General features: G+C 39.9%; 1 protein-coding gene across 2 annotated transcripts in view; it reads left to right on the top strand.

The window, feature by feature from the left end:
• MINDY4 (MINDY lysine 48 deubiquitinase 4) overlaps positions 1-16,651 on the top strand; it is an 85,084-nt gene that overhangs the window by 29,847 nt on the left and 38,586 nt on the right. For both annotated transcript variants that reach the window (XR_007772829.1, XM_050942539.1), the window contains exons 7-13: positions 377-486; positions 2,375-2,491; positions 4,480-4,568; positions 14,011-14,112; positions 14,767-14,830; positions 16,150-16,215; positions 16,489-16,556. Coding sequence is in view for 1 of the 2 variants with exons in the window: in XM_050942539.1 (XP_050798496.1) it covers positions 377-486; positions 2,375-2,491; positions 4,480-4,568; positions 14,011-14,112; positions 14,767-14,830; positions 16,150-16,215; positions 16,489-16,556 (616 nt within the window). In the remaining variant the exon portion in view is untranslated. The remainder of the gene's footprint in view (positions 1-376; positions 487-2,374; positions 2,492-4,479; positions 4,569-14,010; positions 14,113-14,766; positions 14,831-16,149; positions 16,216-16,488; positions 16,557-16,651) is intronic.

Here is a 16,651-nt window from a genome sequence, read left to right as displayed (position 1 = left end):
TTGATCAAGTCTTAGCTGATTCAAGGTACATACAGTTGTGTGTTAATTTCCTAGATAAGATTGTGTACTCAATCCCGGTTTAACTTTTATATTCCAGGCCAAGGAAGTGCAAATAGCACTTAGGAAATTTAAACAAACAAATAAACCATTTTCATTTAATTGTCCGTTGAACAAATTTAATACAAAATTATTGGGGCATAAGAAACAGTGGCTCTCATGATATAATTTGTATCATAACTTTTTAAAAATCAGTGGTATTAAAGTTGCATTGGTCATTATGATAAACTACTAGCAGTGGGTTACCTGGAGGTATTGGAGGGCAGAATTTGGTTTACCAGACAACATTCTGCATATTACAAGGTTTCTTCTCTTTCAGTTGATTTCGATGATGAAGCAACGACTGGGGAAGTTAGTAGGATCCCAGAACTTTCAACGCTGTATACACTTGAAATAGTATCAAAGGCAATTGATATTTCCCTAGCAAAAGTAAGACAAATGTATGATGATAAACACAAAATGATGCATTCAAACCTGTTATTTTTATTGAGTAAGACAAAGCTACAATAGGTTTTGTTTTTTATATTTAGTGCATCTGAGATTCATAATCCAGTAAATCCTAATAATCATTAAAATTACATTTTTACATTCCTTTGTTAATGGTTCCAGTCAATTGTGCATCTTTGACCTTTTCTAATTTTTAATCAGTTATTTCAAAAGCAGTATTTTAACGGGGGGGTTAGAATAAGGAAGGAGGACTACTGGGATCTCTTACTGATATTCCACTAACTTCTGGGTGACCTTGGGCAACTCACACTCCTCCATCCATTTTATGCATTTTAAAATAGTAATAATTATATTTACCTTCCTCATAGTTATATTGTAAGGCTTCATCCATCAGTTATTTTTTGAAGAGTGCTTCAAGATCCTTGGATGAAGTGTACTATACAGGTTCAATGTATTGTTATTATTTCACAGAATATGTTTCGAGCTGCGAAACCTCACAAACAAGTACAAAATAAGAATTTATTTCCCCCATTTTACTTGGGGCCTAATCCAATGTCATTGAAGTCAGTGGAAAGATTCCTAATTGACTGACTTCAGTTCAAGATGAATCAGGCCCTTGGTGTGTTGGTATTGTATGTTTATGAGTGGAAAGGTGTAGACTTGTTCATTAGCACACCTGGGTTATCACTAGTTGTGGACAAACTGGTTTGGCTAAAATAAGAGTTATTCTGTACCTTCATCTTTCTCTCTTTCTAACGGAAACAAATTTGCATGTTTACCTATCCCCAAACTAAAGCTTTCATGAGGTTTAGAGTAATCTGAATTATTTTTATTCTCTAGTGCTCCCTCCATTTTCTCATGCATCTTTATCTCTTTTATTTCGAGCAGACGCAGAAGTCTCTAAAAACCATGTGAAGGGCTATTCTTATAGCACTTCCCACTCAACCAGAGCTAAAAAGCACTACAAATCTCTTGAGAATGATTCCCAGCCTGATTTCTTTACCAAAGTAGTCTGAATAAGTATCTAAAAACTGAAGGAGTCTGATTCTTACTTACATCCATTTACACTAGTATAACTCCACTGATTTCAATAAAACTGCTCCTGATTGGGGTCAACAGTCCGAATTTGTAAAAGCAGCAAAGAGTCCTGTGCCACCTTATAGACTAACAGATGTCTATAAGGTGCCACAAGACTCTGGTGCTTTTACAGATCCAGACTAACAGGGCTATCCCTCTGATACTTGAGTCCAAATTTGCTTGGTGTTAATATCTGAATGTGATAGTTTGTTACATGTCCCAGCACAAGTGTTATTCAAAACTTTGAACAACATGGGTCTCATACCACCACCTTTGGTAGGTGAGACAGATTGTCTATTCTACATAATGTGCCAGCTAAGGTACTTCTTTCACAGCTTATATTTCACCCCATTGGATGATATCTTTTACTGGGGTGTAGGAAATTGAAAACTCTTCAAGAGAAGACCATAGCAAAATCTTTTTTTTTTTAACCAGTAGTACATATTATTCCTCTCGTAGTTAAGTTTGAGGCTGTCTTCTATGAACATTTCAAGAAACACCGTTTATCCAATGATCTACAGAAAAAAGCTCACAATGCTGAGCAACAAATAGCATTATGTGCTGAAGGAACATAATGTGTTGAAGGAACATTGCAGGAAAAGGAAAAAATGACTCCTTTTCAGTGGAATTGCCCTGCTATTTACAGTATTTACAAAACAGAAATTAAAAGGGTGGTTATATAGAGTTAGTAATTATCCTGCCACATGCCTCCTTATTATAAATTATGAAAAGAAAATATACCTATTGGGTTTGTTTTTAAAATGAGAGCTTTTTTCCCCCCCTTTTTTTTTAGGAAATAAAAAATCTTTTGTTTGGCTCAAGCCTTTGTTGCTTCAGTGAAGAATGGAAAATACAGAACTTTACATTTAACAGTATACCACAGCTAAAATACGGCATCGTTCAAAAAAAGGTACAGTAAATGATTTCTTTAAAAGCTCAATGATCTTTACCTTTAACCTAAAGTTTCCAGAAGTTGTGTGTTACCTTAATAAAAGAAACCATCCTTCTTTAAAAGATATTCCTTTTTCTTTTTCATCACTGGTTAATGAATGGAATTTTACTTCAGAAATCTGCAAAATAGCTAAATCTTTTAAGGAGAGTTGAGCTAGATGGAAAACTTCAGAAGAAAACTCAAGGTGCTCCAGGAAATATGGGGAATCAGTAGGTGACATTTATTCCTTTAAGTCAATTTTGAACCAATGCTTTAGGAAACATTCTGCTACAAGAGGTGCCATCATCTTGAGGTCTAGAACATCTTTGATCATTAAAGATGTCTGTCTTGCATTAAAGGTCCTATGGAGACCAAGAGAAGGGGAGTAAACCCTGGAATTCTGGTTACATTTGTAAATTTCAAATGAATACTTTATTTTTCTCTTCACTTCCTAGCTTGACTTCACTTAACTGGTTGTATACTGCTGCTTTACAGTGTTAGTTTCTGTGTTTCATTCTAGTTGTTAAACCGTAGTACTTCTGAGTGATATTAAACAGTTGCTGTGTTTCATGTAAACTTTTAATATCAGGAGCTTTCCTTGACAGACTGAAATAAACCCTGCTATTTTCCACAGGTCAGTTTTCCAAAGTTTCACTCATTAGTTATTTAAATGATTTATTGAGAGAGTGAAGAAAACATTAAGTTTCTCTGCTGAATATTTGTTCTGGATGAAATGCATTTATTATCTATTATTTATACTGTGGTAGCACCTAGAGGCCTCCTTCAGGGACTGGGGCCTGATCAGCGGCGGCTCCAGGCACCAGCACTCCAAGCGCATTCCTGGGGCAGCAAGCTACAGGGAGTGCCCTGCCGGTCCCTGTGAGGAAAGCAGTCAGGCAGCCTTCAGCGGCTTGCCTGCGGGAGGTCCCCAGTCCCGCAGATTCGGCGGCAATTCAGCGATGGGTATGCCAAAGCCATGGGACCGGCGGACCTCCCGCAGGCAAGCCGCCAAATCCTTAGAACCAGGGACCTCCCTCAGACAAGCCGCCGAAGGGCTGCCTGACTGCCGTGCTTGGGGCAGCACAAAAGCTAGAGCCACCCCTGGACCTCATTGTGCAAGCAACAAAATGAAGTACCTCACTAAATAAAAATTGCATAACTGGATGCAGTTTAAAATGTGAGCTTGTGATGGGCCATGCCTCTCTAGGCCTTTGACAGAAGAGTGGATTGAAGCCTCTTACATACTCTAAACCGTATTGTGGCTGACCTGTTTTTCATAATGCTCTAAGATGGCAGATCACATTAATGCACAAGAATATAAAGGGTTGGCTCATATGTTTAAGTGTGAACCTGGACTTGAAAACAGTAACATATGCAGAGAGAGGAGCTTTTCATCTTCCTGTAACAGTGTCTGAATCAAGCCCATTTAGCACACAACTTCTGTCTCTCCCTGTTATTCTCTGTGGGTAAAATTCTTCCCTGTGCAGAGGGCCCACACCAAATATATATACCACTGAAATCCTATTTTGAGAGTTTGTATGGGATTGAATTCATGAATAGGCTGTGGGGGCGGGCGGCTCTGCCTAGGGATTAATTTCAAAAGGTAGGAATATAGACCTTCCTCATTTGTTTTCATCTTCAGGCAAGGTGCATGTTCAAGGGGCATTAGGAGCAATATTTTTGGTTGATGGTGGAGGAGATAAAACTCCTGTCCTTGACTTCATAGATGTCTGTACGGTATGTTCTAGGCACTTGCAAACAGAACACAGAGGAAACAGAACCTCAATTAGTAATGCTGACTTTTCAGTTGCTTCAAAAAGCAGCATAATGCTGCAAATTCAGCAAGCAAAACAGATACATCAAAGGATGGCTTTAAACTTGAATGAAAACACATGGGTTGTGAAAAGTTCTCACCAGCATCAAACAGTGCTAGTTGTTTTGTTCATCCAGTGTATTATTCATTTTAGGGCGGTCCATGTGGAGTATTGGCTGCAGTTCAAGCCTGTGTCCTGCAACAACTTCTCTTTGGAGACAGTCACAGAAATAGCGATGTGCGGTGAGTCAACAGCTGACACCAGAAATTTTTTCCATTCTAAATTAAACTAAAACTTTATCTTAGTGTGTCCAGAAAAAAGCCTTTCTGAGCTTGGCCCTATTGCCCTTGCATTTGTGTCCAGAAGAGAGAAAGTGTCAACTGCTTACTTGTTCTTCTTGAGGCTAATAGAAGTTGCCTTTTAACAGTGGATTTAAAGGCTAGCTTTTCATTAACATACTAGTTCCTTGTGATTAACCAAGAACCTTTTTAAAAAAAGAAACCCTGAATTATGGCCAGCATCAGTTACTGAACCTGCAGAGTCCCATGGTGAAGCAATGATTTAAAAGAGAATGCAATCATGTATTGTAAGACCATACTATGCATGGGGTCTTTCATGGCAATATAAAATCCCAATGAACTTGCAAAAAGTTAGTTATACCAGCTCTTTTCCTTACTAATTTTACACAGCTAAATTCCCTAATGGGATTTAAAAACTGTATATCTTTTAATTACTTTACAGAAAAGTTACAGGATATTCATAGCATCAAGGGAAAATTACTTGCTACGTTCTAATAAACTCAGAGCACGCAGCATTTGTGTCTGTGCTAAAGAGACAAATCTTATTCACTGTGGGAATTTATCACAGTGGGGTTTACAAAAACACATGGACACCTAATTCCCATTAATTTCAATGGGATTTCTGCACCTACACACTTTTGGAAAAGCTTTAGTGCCTGTCTGACTCTTTAGTGCCTAAATACCATTAAAATCTGTCTCTCAGCCTCTTTCTCTACTTGTGGACAGAAATTCTGGCCCCATTAGGACTTCAATCTGGCCATGTAAATGGGTCTTAAAGTGAGTGCAAGTGTAATTTACTTCCACTTTAAAATTTCCTTTCCTTGAGAATTATGTAAAGAGACAAAGGACTTTTTACATGAGAAGGAGAATCTCCACCAATATGGGCAGATTCTTGTGGAAATTATGTGATATCTGTTACGATTTTCTGCAGTGATTCCTGATGTTGTAATATACAATTTTGAGTTTTTCAAGGGCGAAAATTATGATTTGACATAAAATGGGAGAGAATTAGCACTTAAATTGTTCTGTGAACAATTTTGGATCTCCACTCCTAAATAAGTCTCACGGAGTATGTCCTCACAGTGAAACAATGATTGCATATGCCTATAATTGCTGGAGATCTGGGTTATGTTAATCTACAATTGCAAATCTATTTTTGGATCTCATTTGATTCGTCATCTCTCCTAAAGACACCATTAGAGCCAGGGCCGGCTCTAGCCATTTCGCTGCCCCAAGCACGGCGGCACGCCGCGGGGGGCGCTCTGCCGCTCGCCGGTTCAGTGGCTCCGGTGGACCTCCCACAGGCTTCCTGCCAGCGGGACCAGCAGACCCTCCGCAGGCACGCCTGCGGGAGGTCCACCAGAGCCGTCTGCCGCCCTCCCGGCAACCGGCAGAGCGCCCCCCCATGGCATGCCACCCCAAGCACGCGCTTGGCGCGCTGGGGCCTGGAGCCGGCCCTGATTAGAGCACAGATTGGTATAAATCAGCACCGCTAGCCAACTATTCTCAACACAGACCGAAAATGAAAATACCAGAGGCCAAATTATGTCCATTGTCACTCTGGTATAAATCTGCAAATCAATTATTAGTTCCTCACCTTCAGTCCCACAGCTGTGAAGAAAAAAAAAGTTGAGATTTCGGAGCTATCCCATTGTATTTTATACCTTCTTGAAAACAGGCTGAACCTTATCCGTTGGATGGATCTCAAATTCTCTCTCTCTCTCTCTGTTTCTCAACAAAACAAAAAAATTTTGAACGTGCAAAAATTACATTGATACATCCCCAATGTCAAATGACGTTTGTGATCCCTATCCTATTATATTTAGATTCTTTTACTGCACGCACCTCCACTGCATCAGCTCAAAAAGAGCTCCACCGGAATCAGCAAAGCCCTAATCTAGGTTACTTAGGCAAATATATACTGTGAATACACACACACACACACAGACTATACACAATAGCCTATTTTAAACTCAGTTGAATAGATTTTGAAATGTAAGCCTCATTTTCTTGAGGGATATTGTCAAGCTCTTTGGCATAGCTTCCCTGGTTCATCCTTTCATTAAATGATTTCATAAAGCAGAGTGCGCCACTCAAATGTGGATTTCAAAATAGGCTATTTGGTAGACAGAATCAGCTTTCACTAGGAAAAAGGGAATTCTAACTAGAGATGGTAAGTCAGAGACAGCTATTGCTGGGGTAGCAAATTCTTCTATGTATACATGTATTGTCAGAGGTGGACAATATTTCTAATATTTATGAGATACTGATTAATATGTCTTTAAGAATATGTGTATGCTGGAGTTGGCGGAGGGATTACAGCACATCTAACTATACCCAACCTCACTTTGATTTATTGAGTGCAGCTTAAAATAGCAGTGGTGATGAGATAGCATGAACCACAGTACAGACTAGGAACACAAATACCCAGGGTACTAGGTAGGCCCGTGCTGAGTTGCATGTCACTGCATCTTCACTGCTCTATTTTAGCCATGTGACCTAGATTAAATTTAGCGTGAGTACGCCTGCACGAATTGCACTCACACCTCTGATTACAGTAAGACATACCCTGAGTGTCATAGAAAAAATAAATGTAAAACATTAACATCAAATGAAGAACCAACTCTCCCAACCTATCCAAAATACAATAACCCTGCTTTCAAAGGCAGACATCCCTGGCACAAGAATCAACCCCATAATCATGAGGAAGCCACCTCACCAGGTGAAAAGGACTGATTCCTCATTGACAGAAAAAATGGGGATGGAAAGACATGAGATGCAGTAAACCAACAGAACAGGGGAGGGGGCCCTAAAACCCTCAGGGATGAGTCTCTTGCAGGGTGTGTGATTTGAATCATCCAAGGCAACCAGTGAATTATTCTGGCAAACCACTTCTGTGAGAGAGTTCCAAACAAACAGGGTGTGACATCATGTTAGTTTCACAATTTTTGTTGTTTTGTTTCTTTATTTTTTCTCAATTCTTCCAGAAGAGCATATCTATCTGTAGCTCCACCAGCTAGCCTCTCATTCAGAACAGACTCTTTTTTAAATACACAGTGATCTACCATGTTTTACATTGCGATATCATGTTCCAGTTTGGACAAGGAGACAGGAAATTTCCTGAGTTTTAGAAGGGACTGTCTCTGGTTCATCATATTACAGAATATGAGGGGAATATGATAGAAATCATTTCTCAATCAATTCAGTGAGAAAAGAAATTGGCTACAGTAGAGGGGGAAATTATTAAAACATTGCAAATCGATGACATCTGACATATCAATCAACTAAGAAATCAACTCAGTGGTGGCTCAAACACTGGCTAAAGGAGCATTAAGAAATATGTAACAGTGTATTCTCTTCCAGATACAATGACAGTATATTTTTGAAGACAATTTCTAACCTTTGTCCATATTCATAGAATCATAGAATATCAAGGCTGGAAGGGACCTCAGGAGGTCATTTAGTCCAACCCTCTGCTCAAAGCAGGACCAATCCCCAACTAAATCATCCCTGCTAGGGCTTTGTCAATCAAGCCTGATCTTAAAAATCCTCTAGGGAAGAAGATTCTGCCACCTCCCTAGGTAAGCCATTCCAGTGCTTCACCACCCTCCTAGTGAAAAAGTTTTCCTAATATCCAACCTAGACCTCCCCACTGCAACTTGAGACCATTACTCCTCGTTCTGCCATCAGCCACCACTGAGAACAGCTTAGATACATCCTCTTTGGAACCCCCTTTCAGGTAGTTGAAAGCAGCTATCAAATCCCCCCTCATTCTTCTCTGCTGCAGACTAAACAATCCCAGTTCCTGCAGCCTCTCCTCATAAGTCATGTGCTCCAGCCCCCTAATCATTTTTGTTGCCCTCCGCTGGACTCTTTCCAATTTTTCCACATCCTTCTTGTAGTGTGGGGCCCAAAACTGGACACACTACTCCAGATGAGGCCTCACCAATGCCAAATAGAGAGGAATGATCACGTCCCTCGATCTGCTGGCAATGCCCATACCTATACAGACCAAAATACCATTACCCTTCTTGGTAACAAGGGCACACTGTTGACTCATAGCACACTGTTGACTCATAAAGACAAATGTAAACGTATTGTAGATGTCTGACACCACCATGAGGCTTAAATTCAGTTTTAGAGTTTGTTGCTTAGGAATCTCCTTTGGAGTCAGTAAAGGATTATTTTCTGACTGTGAGGACCAGGAACCTAATTTCATTGTGGAGGTCAATGGGAAATCTTCCTTCTTTTTCTGGGGCTAAATGTGGCCCAGAACATTTAAGAGGCTTAGGCTCCCATGTTTAATGGAGAAGCGGAGTCTGATATTTGGTAATTTACAAAAAGGAGAGGAGGAAAGATTCAATGGTCAGGATGCTGTCCTTGTTCTTAAGAGACCAGGGTTGAATTCCCAGCTTCTCAGACTTCGTTAGGCAAGTCACAGACAGATTTTCAATAGTTTTTAGGTGCGTAGTGGGATTTTCAAAAGTGCCTAAGCAGGTTAGATGCCTGAGTTAGGTGCCAAAGCTCCTTAGGCACTTTTGAAAATCCTACTGGGTATCTACCCGCATCTTTAGGCACATACACACCTTTGAATATCTGGTCCTTTGTTTCAGTGTCTCACAATTCCCCATTTGTAAAATGGGAATAATAGCAATTCCCTAACTTATAGGATGGTTGTGAAGGGCTCAGATATTAAGGTGATGGCAGCCATATAAGTACCTAAGATAGATTTTTTGCTCTAATGTGACTTCTCCCAGCCCTGTTTATCTGGAAATTGTTCTCCTCTCCTCGTGTTTCTCATCCTCATTTGAAAGGGTTTTATTTCCCACTATTTTGTGTGTGAGAAGGGTTGTTGAAGTATGCAGAAATTCCCAAAAGAATTCTGGTTAACAGGCAAACTCTTTATCTTTATGAGAAGAAACAAAAAAGGCCTTCAGGCATGTAAAACTTGAATAGCGAGATGTTTTGTTTTATTCATGAGAGAGGCATATTTTTCTTCAGATGTGTCTCCCTAGAGTGGAAGCTGATTCTTGATCAGAAAAGGACAGGAGTCTTCATGGCTGAACTGTTTAAATTAACATCTTTTTCTACTGTACCTGCCTTTTCAAGGTGTTGACTGCTTCACATCAAGCATTGGGCTTCAGATTTCTTCCAGCTACATGAATAAAATAATGGATTTTCTTATTGCTCCTTTACCTCCTCCATCCACAGAATATAATTTTGGCACTGCCCACAAATACCTGAACAACTCAGCTAGAATACAAGAACAGATGTGAAAAGGCTATGGGCACTTTTTTTTTTTTTAACCTGAGTTCTCTCTGTTAGTTCAAATGCCCCACGTCCATCAGAGAAGGAAGAGATTTCTCACTAAACATTATATTCCAGGCAGACATACAACTTAGAAATCTGTTATTTAATTTTTGTTGGTTGATGTTTAGTGTTTTGAATTATTAGATCTTTTAATTCAAGTGCTGCACATGTTTTTTCACCTCATCTCTCAGGCTGGCAATGCTCTAATACTAATATTGTCTAAAACTCAAAGAGGTTACTCTTAAAACCAGTGGAGAATGATTCCAAACTTCCCATGTGGAAGGGTGTATAATTTAGTTGTTAGAGCAAGGGGCTAGGAGTCAGGACCCCTAGGTTCTATTCTCAGGTCTGCCAGTTTCTCACCATACAACTTTTGGTCCTATAATCACTTAATCTCTCTGTGCCTCAGTTTAATTAGAATCATAAAAGATTAGGGTTGGAAGAGACCTCAGGAGGTCATCTAGTTCAACCCCCTGCTCAAAGCAGGACCAGCCCCAACTAAATCATCCCAGCCAGGGCTTTGTCAAGCCTGATCTTAATAAACCTCTAGGGAAGAAGATTCTACCACCTCCCTAGGTAACCCATTCCAGTGCTTCATCCCCCTCCTAGTGAAATAGTGTTTCCTAATATCCAACCTAAATCTCCCACACTGCAACTTGAGACCATTGTTCCTTGTTCTGTCATCTGCCACCACTAAGAACAGCCTAGCTCCATCCTCTTTGGAATCCCCCTTCAGGTAGTTGAAGGCTGCTATCAAATCTCCCCTCACTTTTCTGCAGACTAAATAAGCCCAGTTCCCTCAGCCTCTACTCATAAGTCATGTGTCCCAGCCCCCTAATCATTTTCATTGCCCTCTGATGGACTCTTTCCAATTTGTCCACATCCTTTCTGTAGTGGGGGACCCAAAACTGGACGCAATACTCCAGGTGTAACCTCACCAATGCTGAATAGAGGGGAATAATCGCTTTTCTCGATCTGCTGGCAGTAGTCCTACTAGTGCAGCCCAATATACTGTTAGTCTTCTTGGCAACAAGGGCACACTGCTGACTCATATCCAGTTTCTTGTCCATTGTAATCCTCAGATCCTTTTCAGTAGAACTACCACTTAGCTGGTTGGTCCCCAGCCTGTAGCAGTGCATGGGATTCTTCTGTCCTAAGTGCAGAATTCTGCACTTGTCCTTGTTAAACCTCATCAGATTTCTTTTAGTCCAATCCTCCAATTTGTCTAGGTCACTCTGGACTCTATTCCTACCCTCCAGCATATCTACCTCTCCCCCCAGCTTAGTGTTATCTGCAAAGTTGCTGAGGGTGCAATCCATCCCATCATTCAGATCATTAATGAAGATGTTGAACCAAACCGGCCCCAGAACAGACCCCTGGGGCACTCTGCTTGATACTGGCTGCCAGCTAGACATCAAGCTGTTGATCACTACCTGTTGAGCCCAACGATCTAGCCAGCTTTCTATCCACCTTATAATCCATTCATCCAATCCATACTTCTTTAACTTGCTGGCAAGAATACTGTGGGAGACCTATCAAAAGCTTTGCTAAAGTCAAGATATATCATGTCCACCACTTTCCCCATATCCACAGAGCCAGTTATCTCATCACAGAATGCAATCAAATTGGTCAGGCATGACTTGCCCTTGGTGAATCCATATTGACTGTTCCGGATCACCTTCATCTCCTCCAAGTGCTTCAAAATGGAATCCTTGAGGACCTGCATGGTGTCAAGTATCAGAGGGGTAGCCGTGTTAGTCTGGATCTTTAAAAGCAGCAAAGAATCCTGTGGCACCATATAGACTAACAGACGTTTTGGAGCATGAGCCTTCGTGGGTGAATACCCACTTCGTCAGATGCATGTCATGAGTGACATGCATCTGACGAACTGGGTATTCACCCACGAAAGCTCATGCTCCAAAACGTCTGTTAGTCTATAAGGTGCCACGGGATTCTTTGCTGCTTTTTGAGGACCTGCTCCATGATTTTTCCAGGGACTGAGGTGAGGCTAATTGGTCTGTAGCTCCCCGGATTATCCTTCTTCCCTTAAAGTTGGGCACTATATTTGCCTTTTTCCAATCGTCCAATTAATCTGTAAAACTGGAATAATATTTCTTACCTATCTCATGGGGCATTGTGAGACTTAGCAAATAAATTTTGTAAAGAGCTTAGAGATCCTTTGGTGAAAGGTGCTACACAAGTACAATGTGTTCTATTTACAGCACATGACATTTTAGATAAAGTCTGTTAGTAGATAAGGATTTTCAGGTTTGAGCTTCAAGCCAACAAAAGCTAAACCATTCAGATTTAGGATTGAAATGAAATTTGAAGGCCTTTTTTGACTTAAAGCATATTCAGCATATAAAACAATCATATCATAGAATGTAGAGATGGAAAAGATATATTAAGTCACCTGGTCAAACTCCTTGCCAGTGCAAGATTATTCCCCTAGGGACAGTTACTTGTATTTTGACAGATATAATTTTAAATGTGCCTAGTGATGGAGTTTGTACTGCTTCCCCTAGAAGTTTAATCCATAGCCTACTACTGTAGATCTCACTATCTAATTGGCTCTTTCTTGATTTTTACCACTTTACTCCTAGTTATAACCTTTCATATTATGCTAAATAATTCTTCATTGCTTGACACCCTTTGTCAAGATATTTCTCCCCCAGTTTGAACTTTAGCGTCCAATAGTGGGGACCTGCATGGACACTTCTAAGCTTAATTCCTAGCTTAGATCTGATAGCATTGCCACCAGCCAAAATATAGTGTTTGGCACACTTTCTGTTCCCCCAAAACCTTCCCTGGGGAACCCAAGACCCAGACCTCTTGGGTCTTAAAACCAGGAGAAATAAACCATCCCCCCTCCTTTCCCCCTCCCAGACTTTCCCCTCCCTGGGTTACCCTGAAAGGCTACACTGATCCAAACTCCTTCGATCTTAAAACAGAGAGGAATTAACCATCCCCCTTCCTTTCCCCCTCCCAGACTTTCCCCTCCCTGGGCTACCCTGAGAGGCTCCACTGATCCAAAGTCCTTGGATCTTAAAACAGAGAGGAATCAACCTTCTCCTCCCTCCTTTTCCGCCACCAATCCCTGGTGAGTTCAGACCCAATCCCCTTGGGTCATAAACAAGGGAAAAAATCAATCGGGTTCTTAAAAAAGAAAGCTTTAATTAAAGAAAGAAAAAAGTAAAAATTATCTCTGTAAAATTAGGATGGAAAATGTTTACAGGGTAGTCAGATTTATATAGCCTAGAGGGACTCCCTCCCCCCTAGCCTGATATTCCAAGTTACAGCAAACAGAGGTAAAACTCCTTCCAGCAAAATACACATTTGCAAGTTAAGAAAACAAACATAAGACTAAACCGCCTTTTCTAGCTAGTACTTACTATTTTGAACATGAGAGACTGTTTCAAAAAGATTGGAGAAACCTGGGTTGCACGTCTGGTCCCTCTTAGCCCCAAGAGCGAACAACAAACAAAAACAAAGAGCACAAACAAAGACTTCCCTCCTCCAAGATTTGAAAGTATTTTGTCCCCCCATTGGTCCTCTGGTCAGGTGTCAGCCAGGTTTACTGAGTTTCTTAAGCCTTTACAGGTAAGAGAGACATTAACCCTTAACCATCTCTTTGTGACACCTTTTATCATGATCCCTCCACCCAGTCATTGCTTCACCAGGCTCCACATGCTAATTTTGTGAATTTTTCCTTGTAAGTGAATCATGAAAAAACAGACACCGCCCTTTAATGTCAACCCCCTAGAATTAAAGCTGTTAGTGTCTATCATGCCTAGGCATGTTCTACCAACAGTGCAAAGAGAATATCCTACATGAGGCATCTCTGCTCAATGATTTTAGTCATTTAGTCTCACATTCTCAAAGGTATTTAAGTGCGTAACTCACATTGACTTTGATGGGATTTAGGTGCCTAAATACATTTGAGGATCTGGGCCTTTGTACATACCAAACCTGCTGTGAATCTGTGCACACTGAAAGAGGAGAAGTTCATCTTTACATGGCTGCCTCACTAATAGTGTCAATTTTTGCTTGTTTCTCATATATCCAAAAACAACAGGTGTCTGCAACCTTCAGACGCTCACAGGACCAAATGCCTCACCCTGGCTATTGCAGATATTTTATGGCGTGCAGGGGGCAATGAAAAAGCTGTGGTTGCACTGTAAGTGGGATGAACATTTTTAATTATCATGTAAGATTCTCGTGTGTATAAAATGATTGTTTCTGTTTATACATCTAAGTAGCTATCACTATGTATGAAGGACAGTATGTATCTGTATAGTCTGAAAGGGTTTATTGCTAATGGTCACATGCTCGCAGCAGTTACCTGCCCTAATAGTCAGAGAAATCTCAGGTGAATTCCTGGCCCCATTGAATTCAATGGGACAGTTTTTGATGAGAATTCCTTCCTGTTAATCTGGAAGTAGAACTTTCCCAAAGCAGCTCCCTGACTATTGTAATTATATTTTTATTTTTTTTCAAACTACAATGGGTATCTCAGAAGAGACTTTGAATGTCTTTTCCACTCTTGTGATAATATTCTTGTTCTTATATTTTGTTGCAGTGAAAAAATTCAGTAAGTTCTTCAATCTATACCTTTCTTCTTTCTAGATACTGAAACATGAACTCATCAATTGCAAACAAATCTAAAGGCTATCAGAGCTCAGATAAAGTAATATTAAAAGCCAAAGGTCTTTTATTTAATGCTACTTTTTTTTGGTTTAGTCTTCCAATTCATTACAGCCCACGGATTTCTCTTTGCTGTGTTGCTGGTTCTTCTAAAGTGAACTGCTGTTCATTTAATTCTCCTCTTTAGGTCTTCAGGAAGGCAGCAGTTCACTCCAGCAGGAAAATACAAAGCGGATGGAATCTTCGAAACAGTAAGGTTTTATGTGTAATCTTCCTGTAATGTATTTTGTAACTTCCCTTATATAAGTGCAATAGGCCTGATTCTCCTCTGTCTCACCAACGTTTAACTCTACTGACACCACTGTAATTACTCTAATTTACTCCAGTGTCAGAAGAGAATCAAAGAGGAAGTGACATAATTGGCTCCCAAACTGCCACACCCTTTAAGGGGAATTGGGCTTTCTGACATTCTCCTTTTTCCTTTCCTTTCATTCCCTCTTCTCTCCCAGGCCCCATTTAATAGCAGTTTCCCCTCTAGTTACTGGAAATGGATCCTTCCATAGGTCCTCACAACACTGTTAGAGATAGAAACCCTGATTTTCCCTTCTTGTCCTTCCTACAATATTCCTTGCCCTTTGTTTTTCTGATTAAATAATAATAATTAATTGTAAACCAGATACTTTCCACTTATACATTTTTTCCAGCTGAAGATCTCAAATTGATTTAAAAATCCAGTAAAGCAATAATGAATTAAGCCGTACAAATAATACCTCTGTGAATTAGGGAAATATTTTTATCCTCAAAAACTGAGACAATGGGAAGAATGGCTTTCCCACAATCACACAGGAAATCCATGGCAATGTCAGAATTATAACCTTCTCTTCCAACCCTGAGTCCCATGTTTTGGCCTCAAGATTATTACTCCCCTCAAAATCTAGGGGTGTAAATCAATGATAAAGAACATACACTGTGGAAATAATAGAATTGTAGGACTGGAAGGGACCTTGAGAGGTCATCTAGTCCAGTCCTCTGCACTCAAGGCAGGACTAAGTATTATCTAGACCATCCTTGACAGGTGTTTGTCTAATCTGCTCTTAAAAATCTCCAATGATTTGGTATTTCTAAGCTGGTTCCAAGAATTGCCCTTTCTCCCACAGATCATTCTTAAATTAATAATGAACTTCCATGCAATAAATTTCACATATCAGGAACTAACATTTTAAAAGAGCTCTCAGAATATATGACTTTTATAGCTAAAATAGGATTTAAAATATATTATTTTGCTAAGTGTTGTTGTAGCCGTGTTGGTCCCCGAATATGAGCGAGACAAGGTAGGTCAGATAATACCTCACCATATATTACCTCACCAATGTTGTCTCTCTCATTTTAGTAACATTGCTAAAAAAAGTGAGAGTTGTGAACATCATGGGCTTCAATGGATCCGATCCAATTTACACCAGCTGAGAATCTGGCCAAACATACAGAATTGAGTTTCTTAAATAATTCTGGCTTGAGTTATACCAGCTTCTTGTTATCTGTTTTAATTGCATTATTTTACATTTTTTTCCAGCTAATACTACATAGTGTCACAAAATGTGAAGATCTGACCATTTTTCTTCAGCAGAATATTCATCAGGTATGGTACAAGGAGAGAAAATGAAACTTGTCATTGTTCAGCTGTTATTTTTTCAGTATTTAATGTTTTGTAGAAAACTGTATAAACAACTTTTTGGATATGACGCTGATGTGTCCCATGTTTGAAAAAGATGAAGGACCAAATTCAGACCATAACGTAAATGGAAGTGAGTCTTATTGACCTCAGTTGGAGGTGCATCTCCTTATGCTGGGGCTGAAAAGCATATTCAATAAACAAACACATGTAAATACAGTGGAACCTTTTTTTTTCCAGTTTGAAACTGGTCCATTTGGGTGCATTCTTCTTACCCTGTCGGTTATCTTTACAAGATCTATCGATCTGTGAGTATTTTTATATTCCTCTTTCATAAACTTCAGAGTTGCCTTAGCCATGTGAAAGGTGTAACACAGGCAGGGAGTGGTCACCCTTCAAAACT

The sequence above is a fragment of the Gopherus flavomarginatus genome, chromosome 2 (genome assembly GCF_025201925.1).
Source record: "Gopherus flavomarginatus isolate rGopFla2 chromosome 2, rGopFla2.mat.asm, whole genome shotgun sequence".
NCBI lineage: Eukaryota > Metazoa > Chordata > Testudines > Testudinidae > Gopherus > Gopherus flavomarginatus.
Note: the sequence above shows the minus strand (reverse complement) of the source record. Positions and strands in the feature narration are given on the sequence as shown.